The 24,466-nt window shown below is 42.7% G+C and overlaps 1 protein-coding gene and 1 long non-coding RNA gene across 11 annotated transcripts in view; both read right to left on the reverse strand.

Annotated features, from left to right (window-relative positions):
• ARB2A (ARB2 cotranscriptional regulator A) overlaps window positions 1-24,466 on the reverse strand; it is a 377,086-nt gene that overhangs the window by 293,777 nt on the left and 58,843 nt on the right. For all 10 annotated transcript variants that reach the window (XM_073344477.1, XM_073344483.1, XM_073344479.1 and 7 more), the window contains 2 exons: window positions 23,980-24,045; window positions 5,989-6,180 (listed from right to left, as the gene is read on the reverse strand). In XM_073344477.1, coding sequence (XP_073200578.1) covers window positions 5,989-6,180; window positions 23,980-24,045 — 258 coding nt within the window. The remainder of the gene's footprint in view (window positions 1-5,988; window positions 6,181-23,979; window positions 24,046-24,466) is intronic.
• Window positions 2,839-5,982, reverse strand: LOC140911445 (uncharacterized). The gene is made up of 2 exons (XR_012158965.1): window positions 3,136-5,982; window positions 2,839-2,937 (listed from the first exon to the last, which is right to left on the reverse strand). It is a non-coding gene; the product is annotated as an uncharacterized lncRNA (long non-coding RNA).

Genomic DNA, 24,466 nt, shown 5'->3' on the forward strand with positions numbered 1-24,466 from the left:
TATATCTATTTGGTAAGCTTCATTTCAAACCTGTATGTAAGAGGCACTATGTACTTCTTATAAAACATTAAAAAGGTACCATATATTTCTATAAAAATATCACTGTCTTTCATTTTCCTTCTGGAGTATAATATACTTTTGGCCAATTATATTCACAAATTCATTTAGTAATTTATCATAATTTGTATTTACATACAGTAAGAGGGAATTTCACAATATCGTACATCCAGTAAAACAATGATATTCCCTGCCCCCCAATAAAATTTACAGACAAGACTGCTGCAGATTAACACAGATGAACTTTACAAGCAATACTGTACATATTGTCTAACTAAATGAAGGTAACACTTACACCAGATTCTTACTAATTACTGAATGAGAATAAAATGTTATTTGCATTATTGCTCATTCTAGCAAAATTCTACTTAATTTAATTTCTGCATAAAAGTGATAATAAGATGTTCTAATAGTTTGTGAATAATAGAGTATGGTTATTTATTAACTTTCTGCAAAAAAGGAAAAAGGAAAATATCAAAATTAATGTTTGATGTTAGAAATTATTTTAATAGTAGGAAGATAAAGTAGCTTTTCCCAATAAGTCCATCTTTACTGCCATATAAAAATTAAATCAACTAAGCACAGACTACAGAGCTGCATATTCAAAAATTTCAAGATTTCAAGCTCCTACTGCACATATGAAAAATGTATGTAAACCATGAAACTTGTATTTTTTATACTTTGCCCTAGGAACTACCTGTTCTGCACGTGCATATACAAGGTGTGGGTCCACTATCTGTACACCATGCATTTCTGTGTTTGCCAGCCCAACTTAAAACAAAGCTTACTGCTGATGAAACACATTTATATTGCTAACAACTTTTAAAGCTCTGTTTTCTTGATTGGCTGAATTTTGACAAGTTATAAAGACAATAAAAAATATTTTCAAACCATACCAATTATTAACCAAAAAGGCCAATATTTTACCTAGAAATGTACTCTCCATAACTCTGATCTGCTAGTTTGGATTAGTTAGTTCTTCCTCTCCGCTACCCACCGGCTTTGCAGGTTGTGATCGATCTATCGGGGATCAATTTATCGTGTCTCATTTAGACACGATAAATCAATCCCCAAATCGACGCCTGTACTCCACCTCAGCAGGAGGAGTAAGCGGAGTTGACGGGGGAGTACAACCCTACCTTTTCTATACTGGGTTGGAAGTCCAAAATTAGTCTTAGTGAGGAAAGCCAAAATTTTATGTAAGCAATTTCCTTTCTATTCCTCATATCCATGAATAAGCAGGACCTATATTGCAGATTCCAAAGTGGAGTTAGCCTGCCCTCATTTGGTGAAGGAAGAAACTACTGTGCTTGTGCTGTTATTCCTGCTAGGGATGACCCATTCTCTAAGTTTCTTGATAAACATTCTAAATAAATTTAAAATAGTGCTCTACTAGAAACCACCAAATAATTCTTGGACATTTCTAAAGTAACTAAAATAAAGTCCAAACTGATGAAATGTATTATTCGCTTTCTTTAGCATCCTTAGAACTATGGAGATTATAGAAAACAGGTATCCTGAAAGTTTCCAAAGATACAGCAGGTAGCCAACAGCTTCTTTGTACTCATATAGTAAGTGTTGCAGTGAACTGGTGTGCTCTTTTATCCCCAGAGCAAATGAGTCAGTGGTATGATGAGTACTCCAAGTTTTTGTTCAATGTCCAGACTTTGGCAGGCTGAGCTCTCTTTCCCCATGGAGCAAACTTCCTATTCTATTAAACCAACTTTAATTTCTCCTTGCCACCCACTCTGTAGACCTTAGGCACCTTAAAGTGCTTATCTGACCAGCATAGAAGGACCACGTCTCCACGAAGCAACAATCAATTTCAGCTTCCTCCCATACTTTTTCAGATATCTTTGTAGCATCATTTGACAGTATCACCATCTGCATGGCTGATATATCCCCTAACTCAGTGTTCAGGGGCGCATTGATCAGCGTTCAAGTCATACTCCCAGTCAGCACCCAGCCCGAGCCGGGGAAGCTGAAGATCCAACCAGCGAACCAAATTCTGTGATTAATCCTGGTCACATGCCACCTGAGGCATATTGCGCATAGACTGAGACTCAATGTTCAGACTGCCTGCCATGCAACTTAATCAATAACCTTTACTGCCAACACTGTGCTACCTTCTCTCTGATATGTATTTGTACGTGTGTCCTTAAGTCACTACCATATGAATTATCTTAACTGCTATGAAAACTCATAAAGCTTATCTCCTGGATCTCTGACCTAGCTACAGTGAGAAAGTAAGAAATGCTGTAGAGTCCTGAAATATAGCTGTACCCATGACACTACAATGGTGTTAGGATGCCATCTGGGCTAAAAAAATAATTACCCATCACCTACTAGCCCAAGGAATAAGCCTAATTACTTCGGTGAAAGATATTGGTGTTGCCTATGCCTCCCAAGATTATGCCCCTCAATTTGAATGAACAACACAGCTGTGGACTGTTTATTCTGTACTGTAATGGTAACACATTGTCAATCAACTTTCCACTTAATGGATTTACTGTAATCTTAACTAAGTCCCTCTTGCTTTTGCTTAAACTTTTTTCTATCCTCAGTGTACTCCACAAGGCCAACTCACTTTTGCTTTCCTAACGTCGATCTTGGGTGTATTTTTCCTATGCTGTCTTTAAAACCTCTATTTTTTTTCTCCTTCTCCCACCATCTACACACTTTTTCCTCTGTTTCCCCACAGTTAGTTCTCTAGCTCATCACCTGTATTTTCTGTTTTCCTCTTCCATATCTCCCTCCAAAATGTTTTTTTTCCGATACCACTCTTCTCGGTTCTAATTAATCTTCCTCTCTCATATAGATGGGGCTTGGAAATTTTCCCTGACACCTCATATCCAAAGGATTAAACCTATTAACCAAAGACTGAAAAAAATAGAGGCAACACTCAGATGAGAAGAAAACCACCTCCCTGTCTGCTGGGATTCCTATCAGAGTGTTCTCCCAAGGCTCTGGTTGAGGTTTCCATCTTCTGTGTCAGCCCCCAGCCATTATGGGCTTGATATGGCCTTCCCTTCACCCCCTTTACCCCAGTCTGCTGGAATGGAGAAGGCACGTCTTTACCTGTTTCCTCCATCTTGTGCCAGAGCCTCCTGTTGTGTTCCCTCAGCTTTCTGGCTGTGAAGTCAGCATTTCTATTTACTCAGCGCCTCCCCCAGCCTCTGTGTTTGAGTCCTCCTCTCCTCTACTGTTCCTCAGAGCTTTCTCAAATACAGTGAAACTTATCTGATCCTAGCATGTTGTCCACAGGGTGCTGAATAGCAAAACCAAAAACTGACGTCTCTGTTCGGTTTTCACTTAAACTGGAATTGGGACATCTGTAAGGAGCAGCAGAGATTGAGGTTGAGGTAGAGAAGCCAGCATGAGTTTATGCTCCGCTAACATTTAAAATATCATTTTCACAAGCACAAGGCCTGGAAATTTTTATTATTTTAAAAGGAAAACCTAGGTTCTGCAGAAGCTGTTGGAAGTCATCCACACTAGTTTCCTACTCCCCATAAATGAGTGGAATTTTCAAGCCTTGGATACTATTATCCTCAGTAGATTCATTTAGTATGTTGATGTGAAAGATACTAAGCTTCAGAGAATACATATCTCCTTCTAAAGCACTGTAAATTTCCCCTATAAAGGAAACATTTTCTGCATGTTTCATTAAAGATGAGACCTCTCCTTTGTTGGAAGAGTTAACAGAATACCAAGGCCAAAACAACAGCCTCGAGTGGAAACGTAGCATCTGAAGCAATCACTATCAAAAGTTTCATTTGGGCCTTTTAATCTGAAAAGCAGTTACTATCATTTTCTGGGAGTTGGAAGTACTTAAATCAGACACCATCTTGGCCCTCAAATTACTGAAGACCCAGTTCAGCAAATGGTGTGTTCTCTAATTTATATAGTTTTTAACAGAAACAAGCCTTGACTGGATGCACCATACTAACTGGTTTTAGGTGAATTTTATAGGCTTTATGGTACCTAATTTCAACATGCTTTCTTAGGGCTGAGGTGGAATATCTTTGTATTGTGTTGACAGGAGCAATGTTTTTCATAATATACAATCCACCTGAACTGGATCATCATATCAGACTAAGGAAATTCCCAAACATTGTTCTTTTTTATCATATATTTTGTTCCACAGATTTCAAAATGGAGGTCTTGTGCCTAAAAATGCATGGTTGGCTGTACTGGGAAAGTTGATTAGAGAATCCGAGCATTCAGCAGACCTGATATGATCATATGACTATCTGTGTATTATTTTTCCTGGGGCACAACCTGAATGATTCCAAATACCTTCAGAGGAGCTGGATTTGAGAGGAGCTGGACTGGTGTAAAAGTTCTGGCCTAACTGGATGTGCCCCATCCTCATTAAAAAGATTAAAGTATGCTAATATATCAAAAGATAATGCAATCTATTCGAATATTTTATATCAAGCAGTTTTATTTAAAAGGTATTTTATCTAAATATATGTTACCAACTTTTTCAGTAAAAGCAAATGTGTACATGCTATATTCTTTTTATGTTAGTAGCTATTACTATCACAGGTAAGAGGACTATACATTTAAAACTAAATAAAGAAAGAAAGATGACAAACTAAAAGCATAAAGCAATAGGTGTGTATCTTTAAATTCCTCTGTCCTTACATTGGCTATAAATATTATTTCATTAATTAAAATATTTTGCTCATTGCACTGTTTTGTGTTTTTCTTGAAAAACAGATAAAGAAAAAATGTTACATTTTCAACAGAATTCTCAACTCTTAGATCAAAACCTATTAAAAAGTTAGCTCCTTGACTGAAATAAACTTTTAGTTTGTGCTGAAAGAAGGGATGTACCAATACCACATTGTCAGAATCCTCCTTTTTATTTTTATTTCACGAAGTGCAACACTTCAGCAGTAAACTGGGCAACACAGAACAAAATTAATTGCAACTGATATACTACAAATGTTTTCCACAAGCCTATCTAACTGCTCTTGGTTTAATTACATCCAACATTTTTGCCACTACATCCCTTTACATTACCAAAAAATAAAAAAAAAAGAAAGAAAATTCACTCAATAAATAAATAAAAAGTTTGGCCCACTGCAAAAATTACAGATGTAATTAGCAAAGCAGTAATAACCAAACGGGGATGAACAAGATAGACATTAATTTGCTGATGAGCAATAATACTACATTTAACTTAATGTAGAAATAACAGAAAAAAGTTGGGACCCTTATACATGATTTTCAGATGTTTATTGCAGAAAGTTTTAATTCAGCTAACAAAGTGCAAGTGAGAATTTTAACTTAGAAATGTTCCAAATATTGCACAAATTGCATACTGTTTTCCCATGCGTTACTACATGTATCCATACCATTTTGTGTGCCTGGGGTAGGGAAAGTCAATTAACATACTCCCCACAAAATGTAAATGTTTTATATTTTCAGGTATGAATGTGTGAAGCAGAACAAATCACTAGTCAGAGCTGTTGTCAGAATAAGACTTGTTTGATTGAAGAGAGAGGGGCACCTTCCCCTCAAAAAAACACACTTAGTAGAAGCTTAAGAAAGCTTGCTGTGGTTTATTTAAAATGATCACATTATCACGAGGTTTACAATAGACATTTGAATGAACACATAAATCTGATGAAATGTAAAAGAAATCCTAACTAATTTCTGGGTTGCTTTCTTTTATATTTCTTTTTCTTCCTTTAAGGGTTTTGTCACTCTAGCTGCCATATTAAACTACATTGCCACCACAAAAGTCTTACGCAAAACTAACACACAAGTTTCTGTCTTGTAGTGAAAGAATTAGACAAAAGTTTTGAAAATAAGGCAACAAAACATTCCAATACTGAATAAAATGAATTTATGGGAACACATTTAATATAACTTAACAAAAATGTCAGATTATTGACAGTTGTTCATACACACACTTACCTCAATAGCTCTCTTAATATACGGAATCTGTGTGCCACTGTCCAGATCTTCATTTATAATAAGTCTTCTAGCCCATTGACCTGCCCTGACAACACCACTACCATGAATTAAAACCATCAGTTTATCTGGATTTGTCAATGCATCCTCACTCATAAAGATAAAACTCTTTGGCTCACTCTCAGTAGCATCTACCTGAAATTTAAAAAAAAAATAAATTTTACAATAAAAATACATTCTGGTGCATTAACAAACATATTAAGAAAACCTAACAGCTGCAATTATAAAGTAGCATTGGAATTTATACACGACATTACTACTATTTATTTGCATTATGTTGGCACCTAAAAGCCACAATGTGTTTGATGCTGTACAAAGGATAAAGACAAAACCTGCCCTAAAGACCTTGCGATCTAATTTGAAAAACAAAAAAGTACATTACAACTAAGAACACTTATACTGCTTCAGATAGAAGTTTAAAGCTTTAAATCTTCAGATAGAAGATTAAGCTTTAAAGTATGAAAGGTACAAAGAGTAAAACACACAGAATTTAGAAGTTCACATAAATTTACTGACAGAAAATAAAGCCCACAAAAGGTCTACCTGGGAGAAAAAAGAAAAAAAAAGTAATTTGTCACATCTTATTTGCCAGAAGCAGCAATAATAGATCATATAGAAAATATATAAAAGTGAAAAAGTCCTAGCATTCCATTTCAGTCCCCACAACATAAATAGCCAATCATCCAAATATGAAACAGCAGCATATATTTAGTCCATTATAAACCGTAAGAGAACAGGTATCTACATACAAAACACAAAAAATACAGGAATCCAATTTTGGACTAAAGAGTGGCTTTGAGTGAGGGCATTGTTGTGCTGCCTCAGGAACAGCCTGAGAAGTAGATTGTGATTCAAGGAGCCACAATCTGACATCCAATGTCCCCCTTTCTCTGGAGGCTGGGGAAGCAAACTGCACCAGTTATGTACCTGGTGCAAACTACTGAAGCACCAGCACAACTATGCTGACCTGAATGTTGAGGGGGCAGAGCCACAGGTCCCACCTATTGCTTGTTCCCTTCTGCCCACAATAATAAGCAGCAGGAGAGGAGTGAATTGAGTGAGCTACTCTCCCTCAACATGTGTAACTGATGCAGGCTTGTAAGGGGAGTGCCTTGCATCACCTTGCTTCCCTGTGTGACTGTGCAAGTCAGAACCATATGTTTGGGGGCAGGATACAGCAAATCAATGACTGTTGAAGAAACAGGGACCTCTGCTTCTCTAGAACAAAAATACGAAAGCTTCTGAACAATTAAGATACAGCTAGAAGTTTTGTATCGTCAGTTTGTCTTCTGTGCATGTGCCTTCTTTCATCCTTTCAAAATTCGAAGGGCATGATATTACAAAAACGTTTCTTAGTAAAAGTAGTCTTTACTCATACAAGCAGTCTTACTGAAGTTAATAAGATGGCCTGTGTACGTAAGGACCACTCAACTGAGTAAAGCTCAGAGTCACAACCAATTACAGCTCAAATAAATTGGTTAGTCTCTAAGGTGCCATAAGTACTCCTTTTCTTTTAGCTCCTACTTTGATACAAAACCTTACTCCTGTTGTGTTTCATACATTCTGCCTCCAAACAGCATACAATTTTGGGAAAAATGGAGCCGCAGTCCCCCCACTTTAAAATAGGGAATATACTTCCCTTCTTTGACTAGTCTAGTTAAACAATAGGAGACAATCCCTACTCAAAAGAGCTTGAAATATGTATGTACAGTACATAGCACAATGAGGTTCTAATCTTTGCTGGAGCATCTAGGCACTACCATCACAAAAACTGACAGTATTAACAACAATAACAATATAAACAAAGACTGCAGCCATGTTGGGAGTGGGAGAAGCAAAACTTTAGCTCTCAAATGATATCTAGTAAGGTGAACTTGAGTTTTGCAAACAATTTGAACATTTAAGAAAATAGAAATAGCCACAATTAAGATGAAAATGTAAACTGAAAAAAAGGATAATTTACTGTACACTTTAATACACTGCACTAATCACATGCACTAGAAGGCATAATATTAACTAGTACACACTTTTTAAATAGGTTAATGCTGAACAGAAGCGGGGGGGGGGAACCTTATTCCCTTTGTCAACTTAATTACATTTGGAAACTTTTCTTCAAACCAATGTGCCTTCAAACAGCAATAATTCATTAAATGCTTTCACTAAGGAATGCACATAAAGGTCATTTTTGTGCACAACCTCACTTTATTGACAAATCAGCCTCCAATACCATTTAGTTCTAGTCAGAGTGAGACAACAAAGCAATTTGTATCTATTAACAATTCGCAGTTTTAGATGTGCTCATGAACTTTCAACTATGATCTTAACTCTGCTCTTTCCTTTAAACAAATTAAATAAACTCAGCAAAACTAAAAAAGTTTAGTTTAAAAATTAGAGTCAGTTCAGTAACTCCTCAGTTAAAGCTGTAGTTATATTCCTGAAAAATGTGACTTTAAGCAAAACGATGTTAAGCGAATCCAATTTCCCTATAAGAATTAATGTAAATGGGGGGGTTAGGTTCCAGGGAAATTTTTTTTTGCCAGACAAAAAGCATTATATACATTTTAAACACTTTTAAACAAGCAATTTAATACAGGTATTAAACATGCTGGCAGCCCCCCATCAGCTCCCCTAGGCGACCCACCCCACCCAGCGGACCCTGCAGATCAGTGCCTTCCTCCTGCTCCCCCCGGCTGGGGGGAGGAGCGAGGATGCGGCACACAGCTTCCCCACTCCCTCCCTTGCCTCCTGAATGCCGAAAACTAGCTGATTGCCGTGGGCAGGAGACAGGAGAGAGGAGAGGCTTCCCCCCAGCGCCGTGTCCTTGCTCCTCCCCCGAGCATCCTGAATGCCGCAAGACAGCCGATTGCCATGCATGGGCAAGGGAGCAGGGTGAAGGCGCTGATCTGCGGGGTCCACTGGCATGTGGCAGGTGCTGGGGGATGGTGGGACATAGGGGAACTGATAGGGGGGCTGCCAGCATGTTTAATACCTGTATTAAACTGCTTGTTTAAAATTGTTTAAGACTTATATAATAATAAATATACACTTTTTCACCAGCAACAGAACAACACTTTGCACACATTTCATCAATAAATGGGGTTAAAGAGATTAAACTATTGAATAAACAGAGACAGTGCCGTATCAAAATATGCATAAAATCCTACCTATATCTAAACCTGGCAGCTATACATCATACTGCCTTGCATGACACACAAGTTCAATTTCAAGTCTTTGGATAGCCCCAGCATTGTGAGAACCTGGTATTTTTCCTGAATAATAAAACAAACCCTAAAAGGAAACGATGAGGCCACTAAAATTGCTTATTAAGAAACATTCCGAAAATCATAGATCTAGAAGCCCACAGAGAAAGAGGAATGGGTGGAATCACTTACGTGTTTGACTAGTGAGTGGAAACAACTGTTACTGGATGTGAAAGAGACACACTTGAACATCAGTGAGGGGGTACAGGTTTGCTAACTTCTAAAAACATCTGCAATGTGATCAAGGAGTCTGAACACATGGTTCTATATAAAGCTGCCTAGTCCATTTTATTTTTCAGTCCTCACAATATTGAACCACTAGGTTGTTGTTTTTCATTCTAACCAGGAAAATGTGAAAGCTACCAATGCTCATAACTCCACCCCCCTTCTTGCAGACAAGGTAATAAGCTACCAAAAAAGCAGCTTTCATAGATAGATGCAGTGAGGAGCAGGTAGCTGCCTGCTCAAAGGGTAGACCCTTCAACTTTGTTAGCACCACATTTAAGTCCCAGAGAGGAACAGGATGTATGACATTAAGATGTAACCTTTAGGAATCTGAGCCCTGGTCTACACTATAAGTTTGGGTCGAATTTAGCAGCGTTAGATCAATTTAACCCTGCACGCATCCACATGACAAAGCCATTTACTTCTACTTAAAGGGCTCTTAAAATCGATTTCTGAACTCCTCCCGCGACGAGGAGATTAGCACTGAAATCGACCTTGCCACGTTGAATTTGAGGTAGTGTGGTCGCAATTTGACGGTATTGGCCTCTGGGAGCTATCCCAGAGTGCTCCCTTGTGACCACTCTGGACAGCGCTCTCAACTCAGATGCACTGGCCAGGTAGACAGGAAAAGGCCTGCGAACTTTTGAATCTCATTTCCTGTTTGGCCAGCGTGGCAAGCTGCAGGTGAGTGCAGATCTCATCAGCAGAGGTGACCATGATGGAGTCCCAGAATTGCAAAAGAGCTCCGGCTTGGACTGAATGGGAGGTACTGGATCTGATCGCTGTATGGGGAGACGAATCCATGCTATCAGAACTCCGTTCCAAAAGATGAAATGCCCAAACATTTGAAAAAATCTCCAAGGGCATGAAGGACAGAGGCTATAACAGGGACCTGCAACAGTGCCGCGTGAAACTTAAGGAGCTCAGGCAAGCCTACCAAAAAACCAGAGGCAAACGGCCGCTCGGGGTCAGAGCCCCAGACATGCCGCTTCTATGATGAGCTGCGTGCCATTCTAGGGGGTGCAGCTACCACTACCCCACCCCTGTGCTTTGACTCCATCAATGGATTATCACGCAACAGGGACGTGCATTTTGGGGATGAGGAAGATGATGATGAGGAGGAGAAACTGTTTTCCCCGAGAGCCAGGAGCTGTTTCTCACCCTGGACCTGGAGCCAGTACCCCCCGAGCCTAACCAAGGCAGGTTCCCGGACACACCAGGTGGAGAAGGCACCTCTGGTGAATGTACGTTTGTAAATATAATACATGGTTTAAAAGCAAGCGTGTTTAATGATTAATTTGCAGCCAGTACAGCTACTGGAAAAGTCTGTTAACGTGTCTGGGGATGGAGCGGAAATCCTCCAGGGACATCTCCATAAAGCTCTCCTGGATGTACTCCCAAAGCCTTTGCAAAAGGTTTCTAGGGAGGGCAGCCTTATTCCATCCTCCATAGTAGGACACTTTAGAATGCCAGGCCAGTAGCACGTAGTCTGGAGTCATTGCATAACAAAGCATGGCAGCATATGGTCCCAGTGTTTGCTGGCATTCAAGCAACATCCGTTCTTTATCTCTCTGTGTTATCCTCAGGAGAGCGATATCATTCATGGTCACCTGGTTGCAATAGGGTAATTTTATTAAGGGGACATTCAGAGGTGGTCGTTCCTGCTGGGCTGTTTGCCTGTGGCTGAACAGAAATCTTCCCTGCTGTTAGCCATGCGGTGGGGGGAGAGGTGAAGTGATCATCACAGAGAATTGTGGGGGGTTAATTGGGTTTGTGCTGCACATTAACCCGAAAACCTCAGCCCCTCCTTTTAAATTGCCAACCCATTTTAAATGGCCAACCCAACGGCTGTTTGGTATGGGAAATGAGGGCGCTGCTGTTTGAAACCATTCCCACACGTTATGAAGGTTAAAGAAGCCAAAAAACTGTGGCTTACCATGGCTGCCTGCAAGCCGAATTCTGCTGCCCGCCAGCCCTACGTGTGTGATCTCTCACACCAAACCAGCAGACCCTCAATGTAAGAGGCAAAATGCGACCTTGTACCGAATGCACATGTGCTATGTAATGTTAACAGCAAGGTTCACCCTGAAAGAGTCTACCCATTGTTCTCCAAAATGTGTATTTTTAACTACTACTCTCCCCTTTTTTTCCTCCCGCTGCTGCAAATGTTTCTACGCTCCCCCTATCATCTCTGTCCCAGAGGCTAGCGAAGATTAGAAGGCAAAATAAAAAGCACTCGTGATGAAATGTTCTCTGAGCTCATGCAGTCCTCCCACACTGAAAAAGCCCAGCAGAATGCATGCAGGCAGACAATGTTAGAGTCCAGGAAAGCACAATATGAACACGAGGATAGGTGGCGGGATGAAGATAATAAGTGACGGGTTGAAGATGATAGCTGGCATCAGCTTGCTGACAGAAGGCAGGAGTCAACTGGAGGATCAAACTGATATGCTCCGGCATATGGCTGAGGTGCAGGAAAGGCAGCATGAGCACAGACCCCCGCTACAGCCCCTGTGTAACCAACTGCCCTCCTCCCCAAGTTTCATAGCCTCCTCACCCCGAAGCCCAAGAATGCGGTGGGGGGCCTCCAGGCACCCAACAGTCCACCCCAGAGGACTGCCCAAGCAACAGAAAGCTAGCATTCAATAAACTTTAAAATGCAGTGTGGCCTTGTCCTTCCCTCCTCCCCCACACCTCACGGGCTACCTTGGCAGTTATCCCCCTATTTGTATGACAAATTATTAAAGAATGCATGAATTTGAAGCAACAATGATTTTATTGCCTCTGCAAGCAGTGATCAAAGGAGGGAGGAGAGGGTGGGTTAGCTTATAGGGAAGTAGAATGAACAAAGGGGCAGGGGTTTTCATCAAGGAGAAACAGAACTTTCACACCGTATCCTGGCCAATCATGAAACTGGTTTTCAAAGCTTCTCTGATGCACACCATGCTCTCTTGTACTCTTCTAACCGCCCTGGTGTCTGGCTGCACATAATCAGGGGCCAAAGGCGATTTGCCTCAACCTCCCACCCCACCATAAACATCTCCCCCTTACTCTCACAGATATTGTGGAGCGCACAGCAAGCAGTAATAACAATGGGAATATTGGTTTCGCTGAGGTCTAACCAAGTCAGTAAACTGTGCCAGCATGCTTTTAAACGTCCAAATGCACATTCTACCACCATTCTGCACTTGCTCAGCCAGTAGTTGAACAGCTCCTGACTACTGTCCAGGCTACCTGTGTACGGCTTCATGGGTCATGACATTAAGGAGTAGGCTGGGTCCCCAAGGATAACTATAGGCATTTCAACATCCCCAACGGTTATTTTCTGGTCTGGGAAGAAAGTCCCTTGCTGCAGCTGTTCAAACAGACCAGAGTTCCTGAAGATGCAAGCGTCATGTACCTTTCCCGGCCATCCCACGTTGATGTTGGAGAAACATCCCGTGATCCACTGAAAAGTACCCCTTTCGGTTTATGTACTCGCCGCCTTGGTGCTCCTGTCCCAAGACAGGGATATGCCTTCCATCTATCGACCCACCACAGTTAGGAATCCCATCGCAGCAAAACCATCCACTATGACCTGCACATTTCCCAGAGTCACTACCCTTGGTAGCAGCAGCTCAGTGATTGCGTTGGCTACTTGCATCACAGCAGCCCCCACAGTAGATTTGCCCACTCCAAATTGATTCCCGACTGACCCGTAGCTGTCTGGCATTGCAAGCTTCCAGAGTGCTATCACCACTCGCTTGTGAACTGTGAGGGCTGCTCTCATCTTGGTATTCTGGTGCTTCAGGGCAGGGGACAGCAAGTCACAAAGTTCCATGAAAGTGCCCTTACGCATGCGAAAGTTCCGCAGCCATTGGGAATCGTCCCAGACCTGCAACACTATGAGGTCCCAACAGTCTGCGCAGAATCGGCGTTCCACAGCATGAACCTGCCCCATTACCACCATGATGTCCACACTGCCAGGGCCCGTACTTTGAAAGGAGTCTGTGTCCATGTCCTCATCACTCTCCTCACCGTGCTGCCGTCGCCTCCTCGCCTGCTTTTGCAGGTTCTGGTTCTGCATGTGCTGCTGGATAATGCGCGTGGTGTTTAGAACAGTCATAACTGCTGCAGTTATCTGAGCAGGCTCCATGCTTGCCATGGTATGGCATCTGCAGGAGAGCAGAGTGACAGCAGAAGTGGCGGGTGGATGACGATGCTGACAGCAATATGGTGCCCGCACGGAAAAAGGCACAAAACGATTGTCAGACGTTGCTTTCAAGGAAGGAAGGAGGGGGGAGCAAGGGATAAGCTGGCAGCAGACGGTGCAGTATGACTGCTAGCTGTCATCATCTCCTGGGTCCTCGCGGTGCTGTTGGCTGGGAGAGCAGCCTGAGGCAGAATGGCCCCCCTCAAGGATTGAACTCATAACCCTGGGTTTAGCAGGCCAATGCTCAAACCACTGAGCTATCCCTCTGCCAATATTTCAGGCAGGACTGAAACTCCATTAGACAAAACTTAAAGAAGAGCATGACCTGAGTCACTCCCATTTATGCCCAGGCGTCCTTTACAGACAGACCTCACCAAGATCTACCAGGAGCACCCTGTCTGCCCAGGCGCCCCGACAGACCTCACCAAGGCCAGCCAAGAGCACCCAGGAGACAACAAGGACAGCTACCAGTCGTAATGCACCATCTGCTGCCACAAGGCAATGAGCTGCTGCTGTGTAGCAATGCAGTCCCGCGTCTGCCAGCACCCAGGAGACGTACGGTGATGGTGAGCTGAGTGGGCTCCTTGCTTGCTGTGGTATGGCGTCTGCATGAGTAACCCAGGAAAAAAGGTGCAAAACGATTGTCTGTCGTTGCTTTCACGGGGGGCGGGGGGGGGAGGTCTGACGACCTGTACCCAGAACCACCTGCGACAATGCTTTTTGCCCCATTAGGCATTGGGATATCAACCCAGAATTCCAATGGGCGGTGGAGACTGCAGGAACTGTGGGATAGGTACCCAATGTGCAACACTCAGGAAGTCGATGCTAGCCTTGGTACTGTGGACGCACTCTCCCAACTTAATGGTCTTAAGTGGGGACACACAATCGACTATATAAAACAGATTCCTAAAAAATCTACTTCTATAAATTCGACCTAATTTCATAGTGTAGACATAGCCTGAGTGACAGAGAACTAGAAAATACAGAGCAGCCTGCAATTAAAAGGTGAAAAACAAATAGCTTCCATGTGAACTCTGACTGAACTAATCAGTAGTCCTTGTTGTTTCAGGTAGAACAATTTTAACAAGCCAGAACATGCTGGATAGAGGCATGACTGGCAAAACACTCTTCTGCTTTGACTATGAACAGAAAAGTTTCCATTGTAAGCAGCCATCTCCTAGATATTTCTGCTATTCAGGAAGATGTTTAGCACATTTCCTGAACACTACCTCCTGAGGCATTAACCAAGGAGCATCCAGGCTGTCAGATGGGAAGCAGCCAGGTTGGGATGTAGCAGGCAACCATGGTCTTAGGAGATCAAGTCAAGTTCTGAAGGAAGTGTCAAAGGAGCCCTGGAAGTTAGACTCAGCAGACTAATTGGGGGGGCGGATAGCTCAGTGGTTTGAGTATTGGCCTGCTAAACCCAGGGTTGAGCCATACCAGTGTTATGAGGATTATGCAAGCATGAGCTTGCTTGAACTTGAGCAACACCTGGGAAGGAGTGGAGTGGGAGGGAAGGCATACAACAGTTTGTCTTTCCAAGAGAGCAGGAAAGCATCCAGAGGTCTTGCGCTGGAACAAAATTGGCATTTCTGTTGAGAGGAGTGGCAAACAGGTCTATGTGATGGATCCCCCAGGTCTGAAGCATGAATCTGACAAAATCCATTGTGAGAGACCACCATGATCTCAACTGAATGATCTGCTCAGTTGATCCCCCAAGCTGTTCTGAGCCCCAGGAAGATGGGAGGTTTTGAGACCTATTGCACTTGTGATGCAAAACTCCCAAAGATGTATTGTCTATTGACAGAGATGACCTGATCTGGCTGCTCCCTGCCTATTCACACAGAACATCACTCCAGTCTTGTCCATGAAGATGAAGATTCTGTCCCTATATACGAGGGAGAAATACTTAACAGATCAAATGAACAGCCCACAACTCCCACACATTTATGTGGAGATTGAACTCTTCTTGGGCCCACAGACCTTGAGTTTGTTAGTTTCTTGGTGATCTCCCCAGCCAACAGAAGAAGCATGAGGCATTGCTTCAATGAGAGTCAGTATGAGTAAGGCAGGGGCAAAGGGAACTCCCACACATACATTGGCTGAGTCCATCCATCAGTCCAAGGGGTTATCACTCCTGCAGCATGTCCAATTGTTGAAGAGCCAAAGATTACACTGACCTTAACCAGCCCTACAATTTCCTGAGACAAATTCTGGCATGCTGAACCACCAACATGCAGGAGCCCATGTGCCCCAACAGCCTGAGGCAATTTTTCACTGTTGTAATCAATGGGCTTTGAGATCTATGGAAATGCTTAATATTGTCTGGAATCTGGCTTAAGGTAGGAGCACCACAGCTACAGTAGAATTCAGAACCATTTCTGTAACTTATATTCTTTGGAGAAAATATTAGCTTGTCCTCACTTATGAACAGACCCAAAACACTGCAGAGGGATCATATTCTGAAGAGGCTGACTTCTACTAGGAGCTTGGATCAACCTCATACCAGCCATCCATCCAAGTAAGGAAATACTTACAACCCTGCTTTCCTTAGGAATGCAGCCACCATGCATTTTGTAAATATTTTTTCAGAAGCAGACAGGGCAAAGGGTAGGGCTGTAAACTGAAAATGGGGTCACTGACTAGAAATTTTAGGCATCTCTTGTTGCTTTGATGGAGAGAGACAAGAAAATACTCATCCTTCAAGTGGATGGCCACATACCAATTGCTGGGATCCAGAGAAAGAATGATGGAGGCCAGGGTAATTGCATGAAACTTTCTTTTCTTTACATATTTGTTCAGATTTTGCAGGTCTAAAATGGGTCTGAGACTTCCTTTTGTTTTTGGAATTAGGAATTAACGTGAATAGAACCCCTTCCCTTAGAGAAGAAAGGCAACCTCTCCTATAGCTGTCAAATGGATAAAGAGACTGGACCTCCTGAAGGAGGACAGCCTTGTAAGAAGGGTCCCTGAAAAAGGATGGGGCACAGTGGGGAAGGGGAAGGAGGAATGGAAATAAACTGCAGGGACTATCCCTGTTCCACAGTACTTAGGATTCTCGACTTGTGATAATAGGGGACCAAGAAGATAGAAAGTGGGAAAATCTGTTGGAAAAATAGGGAAAGGAGAAATTGGAACAACTGGATCTGGCACTCTGTACTTGACAAGGCAGGCAAACAGACTGCTTGGGATTGTCTGACTGTCTAGAGAAACCAGCTGAAGAAGAAAAGTGAGGAAGAGATGGTCTTCTCCTATGATTTTCCTTCATTTCCTAGACTGGTCAGGCTGTCTCAGTGGAAAAAAGGTCTGCAGAGACAGAGTAGAATTGCTTCCTTTTTAGGGAAAGGAGTGTAAATTCCCAACTATTTCAAAGCGGGCCTTCAATCTTTGAGACTGTGGAACATCTCATCTGTCTTCTGGGAGAACAGCATGAGACCCTCAAAGGGAAGATTCTGGATCATCTGCTAGACCTCTTGCAGTAGACCCGAAGACTGAAGCCACGAATATCTGTGCACACACATTGTAGATGCCATGGCTCTAGCTGAATCTGCCCTGTCAAAGGACATTTGTAGAAAGGTGGGAGCCACCAACTTGCTCTAACAGAGCCTGGAATTCCTGTCTGGCCTCCTCTGACAACTTTTCTGAGAACTTCAGCATATTATCTCAAAAGGAGAAGTTATATCTTGTCAGTAATGCTTGTTAGTTACCAGTGCACAATTGTAGACCTGATGTAGAATACATTTTCACCAGTTTAATTTATTTGCATCCTTGTTGTTTGAGGTGAAAACAGATGACCCTGATATGCTTTTTCATTTACGGCCAAAACAACCAAAGAACCTTGCAAGGTATGGGTATAAAAATGTTTGTAGCCTTGAGAAGGCATATGGTACCTTTTCTTGGTTCTTTTGGATGTCAGAGCAGGAAGGGCGGTGTTTGCCACAAAAATTTTGTAGGCTCTACATGGCCTCATTGATAGGGAGAACCACTCTAAAAGGCCCTGCTGAACCCAGCATTTCCATGAGTCTCGACAAGAACTCTCCTGGTTCATCTCAGCAGGGATATCAAGATGGGTAGCTACTCTCTTTAAAAGGTGTGGGTAAGCCTTGTAGTCATCTTGGACTGGTGAGATATCCTGAGAAGCTGCAGTTTCATCTGGTAAGGATGAGGACAAATGCAAAGGAGGCTAAGGCTGATCCTAATGCAGCATACAGAGTGGATCTTGCAGGCTTTGCTCAGTATCAATGACAACTATCCTAAGGAAGTCCAGGAGGATAACATGTTGCCTAGTAGGAGACTGAAAAGGTTGAGGAGTTGGAGAGGATCTGCATGAGGGACACATGCCCCATTGGTTCCAAAAGGGTCATTGGTACAGCACAGTACCCCAGCCATGAGTACTCCAAGGTTCCATTTCTCTGAAATGTCTCTGTAGTTCCAGTGGGTAGCAGCAATAAAACTCTCACAGTGAAGGAGTAAGAGAGTGATGTCATCTGTCTTCGGAGTGAAGGACAAAAAAGCCTACCCACACTCCAAGGAGGACCAGAAGTCAGATGATCATGGTGGTGCGGTACAAGGAGATGACAAGGTCCAGGGATGGCATTCTGGAGATGTCAGTACCAGGGATACCCAGGGTAGGTTTACCCTCGACTGCACCTGTGGAGAAAATGCCAGAGGCCCTGATGTTTTATCTTCACACAGTCCTGAGTGCTGATCAGAAGCCTGAATTAAGTCCGTAACCAGGGCCTGAAGATGCGCCAGTACCGGGTGAGCTGTCTCCTATACCATCAGCACCAAAAGGCAAAGTCTTGTGCTCCTGCACATCCCACTGGCAGAACCAGTACCGAGAGACTTTCCTGTTGCTGATGTTGCTGTACAGCAATAGTCAGTACCATGGCAAGGGTCAGTCTCAGCCAGTGCTGAGGTCCATGACCCCTAGTGAAAAGAGGCCAGTACCAGAGAGCATCCCATGCCAGAGGACACTGTCCCCTGTCCTCCGAAGTGCTTATTGGTGGACGGCACCAGGGACCATGACCATCTAGCAGAACTAAGTCTCAGCTCCTTGGACAAATTTAACCTCTTGTGCTTATTCCTTGGCACCAGAGGTCCTGCCTCAGCAACAGTATCCAGTTGTGTACTCTGTACTGATGCCAAAACACTCAGTGCACACTCCAAGTGGGAAGGCTCACAAGGCAAATGCAGGGCAGCCTCCATAATATGGCACAGTCTCACCTGCCTTTCTTCATCCAGTGCTTAGTTTCTGCAAATTTGTCAGTGGTCCTTAACGTGACCTTTGCTGAGGCACTTTAGGCAGGTGGAAGAAGGCATACATTTTTTGCAGCTGGCACAAGGTTTAAATCCCAGAGACTGAGGTATACACCTATACCAGATGTCAGCACTCCGTAACAAGAGGGAACTAACACTCCATGAAAATAGTGAAGAAAACCAACAAATGAAGCATATACTAACCTAAGTAACTAATTATGCTAACAAACAGCATCAACTATTTACAGAAGAAAAAACAAAATCTCTGTAAGGGAAGAAAACTTGAAGCAGCAAGCTGACATGCTCCAATTATCCATCACAGGCAGTAGTAAGGAACTGAGAGTGTCTGGGGCCACTCCACCCTTTTTATCACACAGCAGCATAAGGCAGCAGAAGGTGCACGCAGAGCCTCAAAGGGTAACGCTAAAGGAAAAAAAAGTCTCCAACTCTGGTGCACTAGTCGCGCGCACACACACCCCCCTGAAGTGGAATGGACATGTGTAATCACTTGAAGAGGAAATGTTTTTTTGTTTTGCTTTCTGCTATTGATTCTACATCTGAATACAATACTGCTGCTGAAGATGTAATACAAAAATGTAAAGAATGAGTAACAGACAAAACTGTTATTTGACAACAAAAATAAAGATGAGAGAACTTCAAGTGCAGCCACCCTGAACTTCCAACACACGGATTTTCTACACACTATTGAAATCCTACTGAGAAAAAAAAAGTAACACAGTCCTAAAGTATGTTAGAGAAGTTTAAACATTCTTCCACAAACACCATCAGCCCTCCTAAGGTACTAGTACCCATGCAACATCCCCCATTCCCTTAGCTATATCATTCTCTCAGCTATATGGCCTATAGGAAAGACCCTACAGGGAGGAACCCCACCCAGAGACCGAACCCAACATAGGAGCTACAGAAAGCTGTTCAAGCAGGGACTGAAAGACAGTGATCATGCTAATCTCTGCTTTCTGCAGTTTTCACTCGGCTGATAGCTGTTGCTCTAAACCAGAGGTGGGCAAACTACAGCCCGCGGGACCCTCCTGCCTGGCCCCTGAGCTCCTGGCCTGGGAGGCTAGTCCCCACCCCTGCCCTGACGTTCCCCCTCCCCCGCAGCCTCAGCGCGCCATACTGCCGGCACAACGCTCTGGGCGGCCGGGCAGCGCCATTGCAGAGCCGCAGCCTGAGCCGGTGCTCTGGGCTGCGCAGCTGTAGCGCCACCAGCCACCGGTGCTCCTGGCAGCACGGTGAGGGAGCAGGGAGGTTGGATAGAGGGCAGGGGAGTTTTGGGGTGTGGTCAGAGGTTGGGGCGGTCAGACAGCAGGGAACAGGAGGGTTGGATGGGGCAGGGGTCGCGGGGGGGGGAGGGGGACAGACAGAGGTGAGGGGTCCAGGGGTGGTAGATAGGGCAGGAGTCCTGTGGGGGGCCTCAGGGAGCGAGAAGCTGGGGGGGTTACATAGGAGGCGGGGGCCAGGCCACGCCTGGCTGTTTGGGGAGAGACAGCCTCCCCTAACTGGCCCTCCATACAATTTTGGAAACCCGATGTGGCCCTCAGGCCAAAAAGTTTGCCCCGCCCCTGCTTTAAACCCTCCCATGCCCCCTCTCGTGATTTCCAACCCTACTCCCATCTTTTGTCTTCCCATCTAGCTCATCTACTGACATAATCCCTTTGAAATAATTTAAATGACAAAGAAAAAGCAGAACTAAAACGATGGTTTTCAGACATTGCATTGTTCACTCAGTTTGTATGTTATATCTTTTCCCCCTACCCTTTGTCTGCCTTCTCTGGTTAGCTACTGTATGCTCTTCAGGGCAGGGACTGTCTTATTGTGTGTTTATACTCGGTCTAGCACAATGGGCCCCATTCTTGGTTGGCCCACAGATGTTAACCATAAATAATAAGCAAATACATACATACAGTTAGAAATACCTCCCCCCCCCCGCAAAAGACTTGATTTTCAAAAAGTCAGGTATACAAAAATGAATGTGTGTAATTGTACTACTTATTTGCACATACAACTATTGTCATCACATATTTGCTAAACTGGCTTTTTGAAAATAAGGTAGAGAATGCATTCCATATAACATATAGGATGTACAACATAGACATAGCTGTCTAAGGTGTGGCTGGAAACTTAACTTTTCTTCATGTCTTGACTTTTTATTAAGTTAGCAGAGCAGCCTTAGAATTGCACTAATACAGTTTTTCACTATACACTTGTATTTTACATATTTTAAAAATAATGTTAAAAGAATGTTATTTAGCTTGAAAAATCAAGTAATCAAAAGTTAAGCAACATCAGATCTATGATTGCCAGTGTAACTTTAACTCTGCCCTCTTGTGTGTCCAGCCTGTTCACTAAACGAGGCAGAAGTCCTATAGAAAAATTGCATGTTCTCCTGTAATTGTAGATTTTATCATAACGCAGACACTTGAGGGAACTGAATTGAGATTCCACAGGCAATTGTAAATTTGGAGTTTCCTAATTTTGGAGACCTTGACTTTGCAAAGTAAATATAATATTCTTTGTATGTAAGTTATTTATGTGCAATTTCTTAGGGTGGTTTGTTTTTTTTAATTAAAAAAGAAAAAGGAAAAAAAACTAACTCTAATATGGGCCACACTGTCAACCCACCGTCGTGTATTATCAGGACTTGAACCGTGAACATTCAGCTTCTAGCGGACTGCTCCTTCTAGAGGTCCAGAACTAACAACATAATCTGGCATTAAAAAATGTTATAATGTCGTGTCTGATACATAAGTTTGGAAAGAAAGGTTATATTTGTGCTGGTTTTGGCCTAGTTTGCTTGACATGAGTGTAATGTTGCCTTAATGACCTTGTTATTCAGTAAGTTTGTTTATAACTGCTGCAAAGGACAAAGAGGATATCTTGACCACTGTGCTTAAGTTGAAGGACAAGAGACACACAAAATGTGCTGCCAGTACACAATTAAGGAAAAGGCAAGTAAAAAAAAATAACCACCACAGAAAAGTCCCCAAAAGCTCCTATGCAGAACAAAGGGTCGACGTGACCTGGTCAATTATGTCTGGTTAGTGCATAATCAGTGGTAATAAACTAATTAGCAAAGAGAAAAACAATTTGAAGATGGCATAGATAGCAAAAGTCATGCCAATTGAAGCCTACGCATACGTATTGTATGAGTTGCACAAGGCATATAATACTTAATGGTGATTGGAAGAGAACAAATAAATATGTAATTTGGACATATAAAATTACGTAAAGTGTAAGGGGCAGTTGGAGCACTGTAAGAGCAATCCACGATGACAGGGATACACTCCAGAAGATAACTGGTCACTTTCTTTTTCTGTATTTCTGTCATTTCTTACTATAATAGTAATTGTAATTGCAAGGCATGCTTTTGGTTCAATAATGGTCATGGGGTGAGCCCTGCCCAGTCTGGCTCTCTCTCCCCTCCTTCCCCAGTACTGAAGGAGCTCCTGCTCCATGTGTTGCCCCCACAGGATGGACTGGCTGCTGGTGCCACATGCTGAGACTGGGGATGGTTGCGGGAAGTCTGGCCACTCTCTCAACCCTCCCCGCTTCCTTGTCTGGGAGTTGGGGAGACTACTAGAGTCAGATTCTCCAAGAGTAAGTGGGGTATATATAGAACACCAGTGCTGGGCCAGAAGGTGGTTGTGGGGAGTCTAGCGCACCTCCCTCTCTCTGCCTGGAAGTAGGGGGAGCACCTATTCAATGTGGTGCCCCGAGGTGGGCATGAGTAAAGGGACTATTTGTTCCAAGTGCTGCATCTGGGATCTGCATGGTGCGGGGAGCCCAGTCCAGCTCTCTCCCCAACTCTGACAGCTGTGTGGTGCTCCCAGTATAGCGTCTTCTGCTCCTGCTGCTGTGTCAGCAGCAAGTCCTAGCCTTTGAATGTTCAGTGATTTTGGCAGGCTACCAACAATTTCCTGAAGCAGTAAGTGAGAGAAGGTAATGGTAATTTTTAACAAATATTTTATATTTCACCCAAATCTAAAGGGAGTCTCATGGGACAAAGAGAGTCACTTCTGTAGTCCAAAAGGATTCCCCATACCGAATATCAAGGGCCTGCTGCAAACAATGGGAATGTATGAAAACTTCTCAAAGCAAAGATCACAAGAACCCTTTATAATGGAAGGTGTTAGGGTCACTACTCTATTCCCCTATAATGTGAAAATACATTGTGGTAGGGAGTGTATGTACAGCTATACATCTTTTAATTTGTGGATGGCTGCATTACTCCCAAAAGGTGATTAAACACTTATGTATTGCATACACACATTACTAAAAAAGCTATTATACGAGGGTCTTTAAAAGAGTTTTAAAACATTTTATTGGGACTATTTTTTTCCATTCCTCTGCCTGTAAAGTCATAGACTCATAGGCTTTTAAGGCCAGAAAGGACCATCATGATGATCTAGTCTGATCTCCCGCACAAGCTACAGAACCTCACCCACCCACTCCTATAATAGGCCCATAATCTCTGGCTGAGTTACCTACATCCTCAAATCTTGATTTGAAAGCTTCAGGTTACAGAGAATAGACCATTGTTTCCCTGCCTTTAGTTCTCCGAGTCCAACTGCACAGGTCTCAGGGGAACCATAAACATTTTTCAAAATGGTGTAGTTTTGGGTTTGTTTGTTTGTTTTTTAAACCAAAAGTATCACAACTTTAAATTTCTGGTACCTCAGATCCTACCAGAACTAGAAATGTGTAGTAGATCCCAATGAAATATACTCACACCCAAACAAATTAGATATATTACAAAAACAGACAGATATTTTTCTACATATTTCTTTGTGTATGAATGAGCATGCTGCATGTGTATAGAGTGGTCAAGTCAACACCTTGACAGGGCCCTCAGCACAGTTTGTCGTATCTGTATCTGACATCTAGATTCCAAACTCCTCAGGGGAGAGACTGTCTCTTTATTCATGCATTTTGTAGCGCCAAAAAATCATCATCATCTTTGAAAAAAATTCAACTTACTGGGAGAGTTACTTTTTTCAAGTGGCATTCCTTTTCCAGTAGTTCATAGACATATTTAGTAATGATCTGCAAAAAAGAAAATAGAAGTTAAAGCACTTGTGGAAATTGTTCACCCATTCATAAAAGCCTTAACAAAAGTGGTCTAGTGAAACTGCTTCTCTTTTAAACAGAGCGTTTATCTGCTCTCTGTGTTCTTCCCTAAACAACTAATTACAGAATATACATCTTCATGAAAATGGGTCCTCCCTTCCCCTCAGAATGTGCTACTTTTCAGTACAAAGAAATCCTAACTATACCTGTGACTCTACCACCTGCTGCTGTGTGAATAATTATGTAGCTCAAAACTAAGGATTATGACCAATTAATATATACTCAGGGGTACAAGAAAGGCTCTCTTTTGCAAAGAAATACTTAAAAAGAATTTTTCCATGAGTTGGGTTCCTGAAACCCTCTCCCCTGCAGGTTCAGTTCATGAGATACATGGAGA

The sequence above is a fragment of the Lepidochelys kempii genome, chromosome 5 (genome assembly GCF_965140265.1).
Source record: "Lepidochelys kempii isolate rLepKem1 chromosome 5, rLepKem1.hap2, whole genome shotgun sequence".
In the NCBI taxonomy this organism is placed as follows: Eukaryota; Metazoa; Chordata; order Testudines; family Cheloniidae; genus Lepidochelys; species Lepidochelys kempii.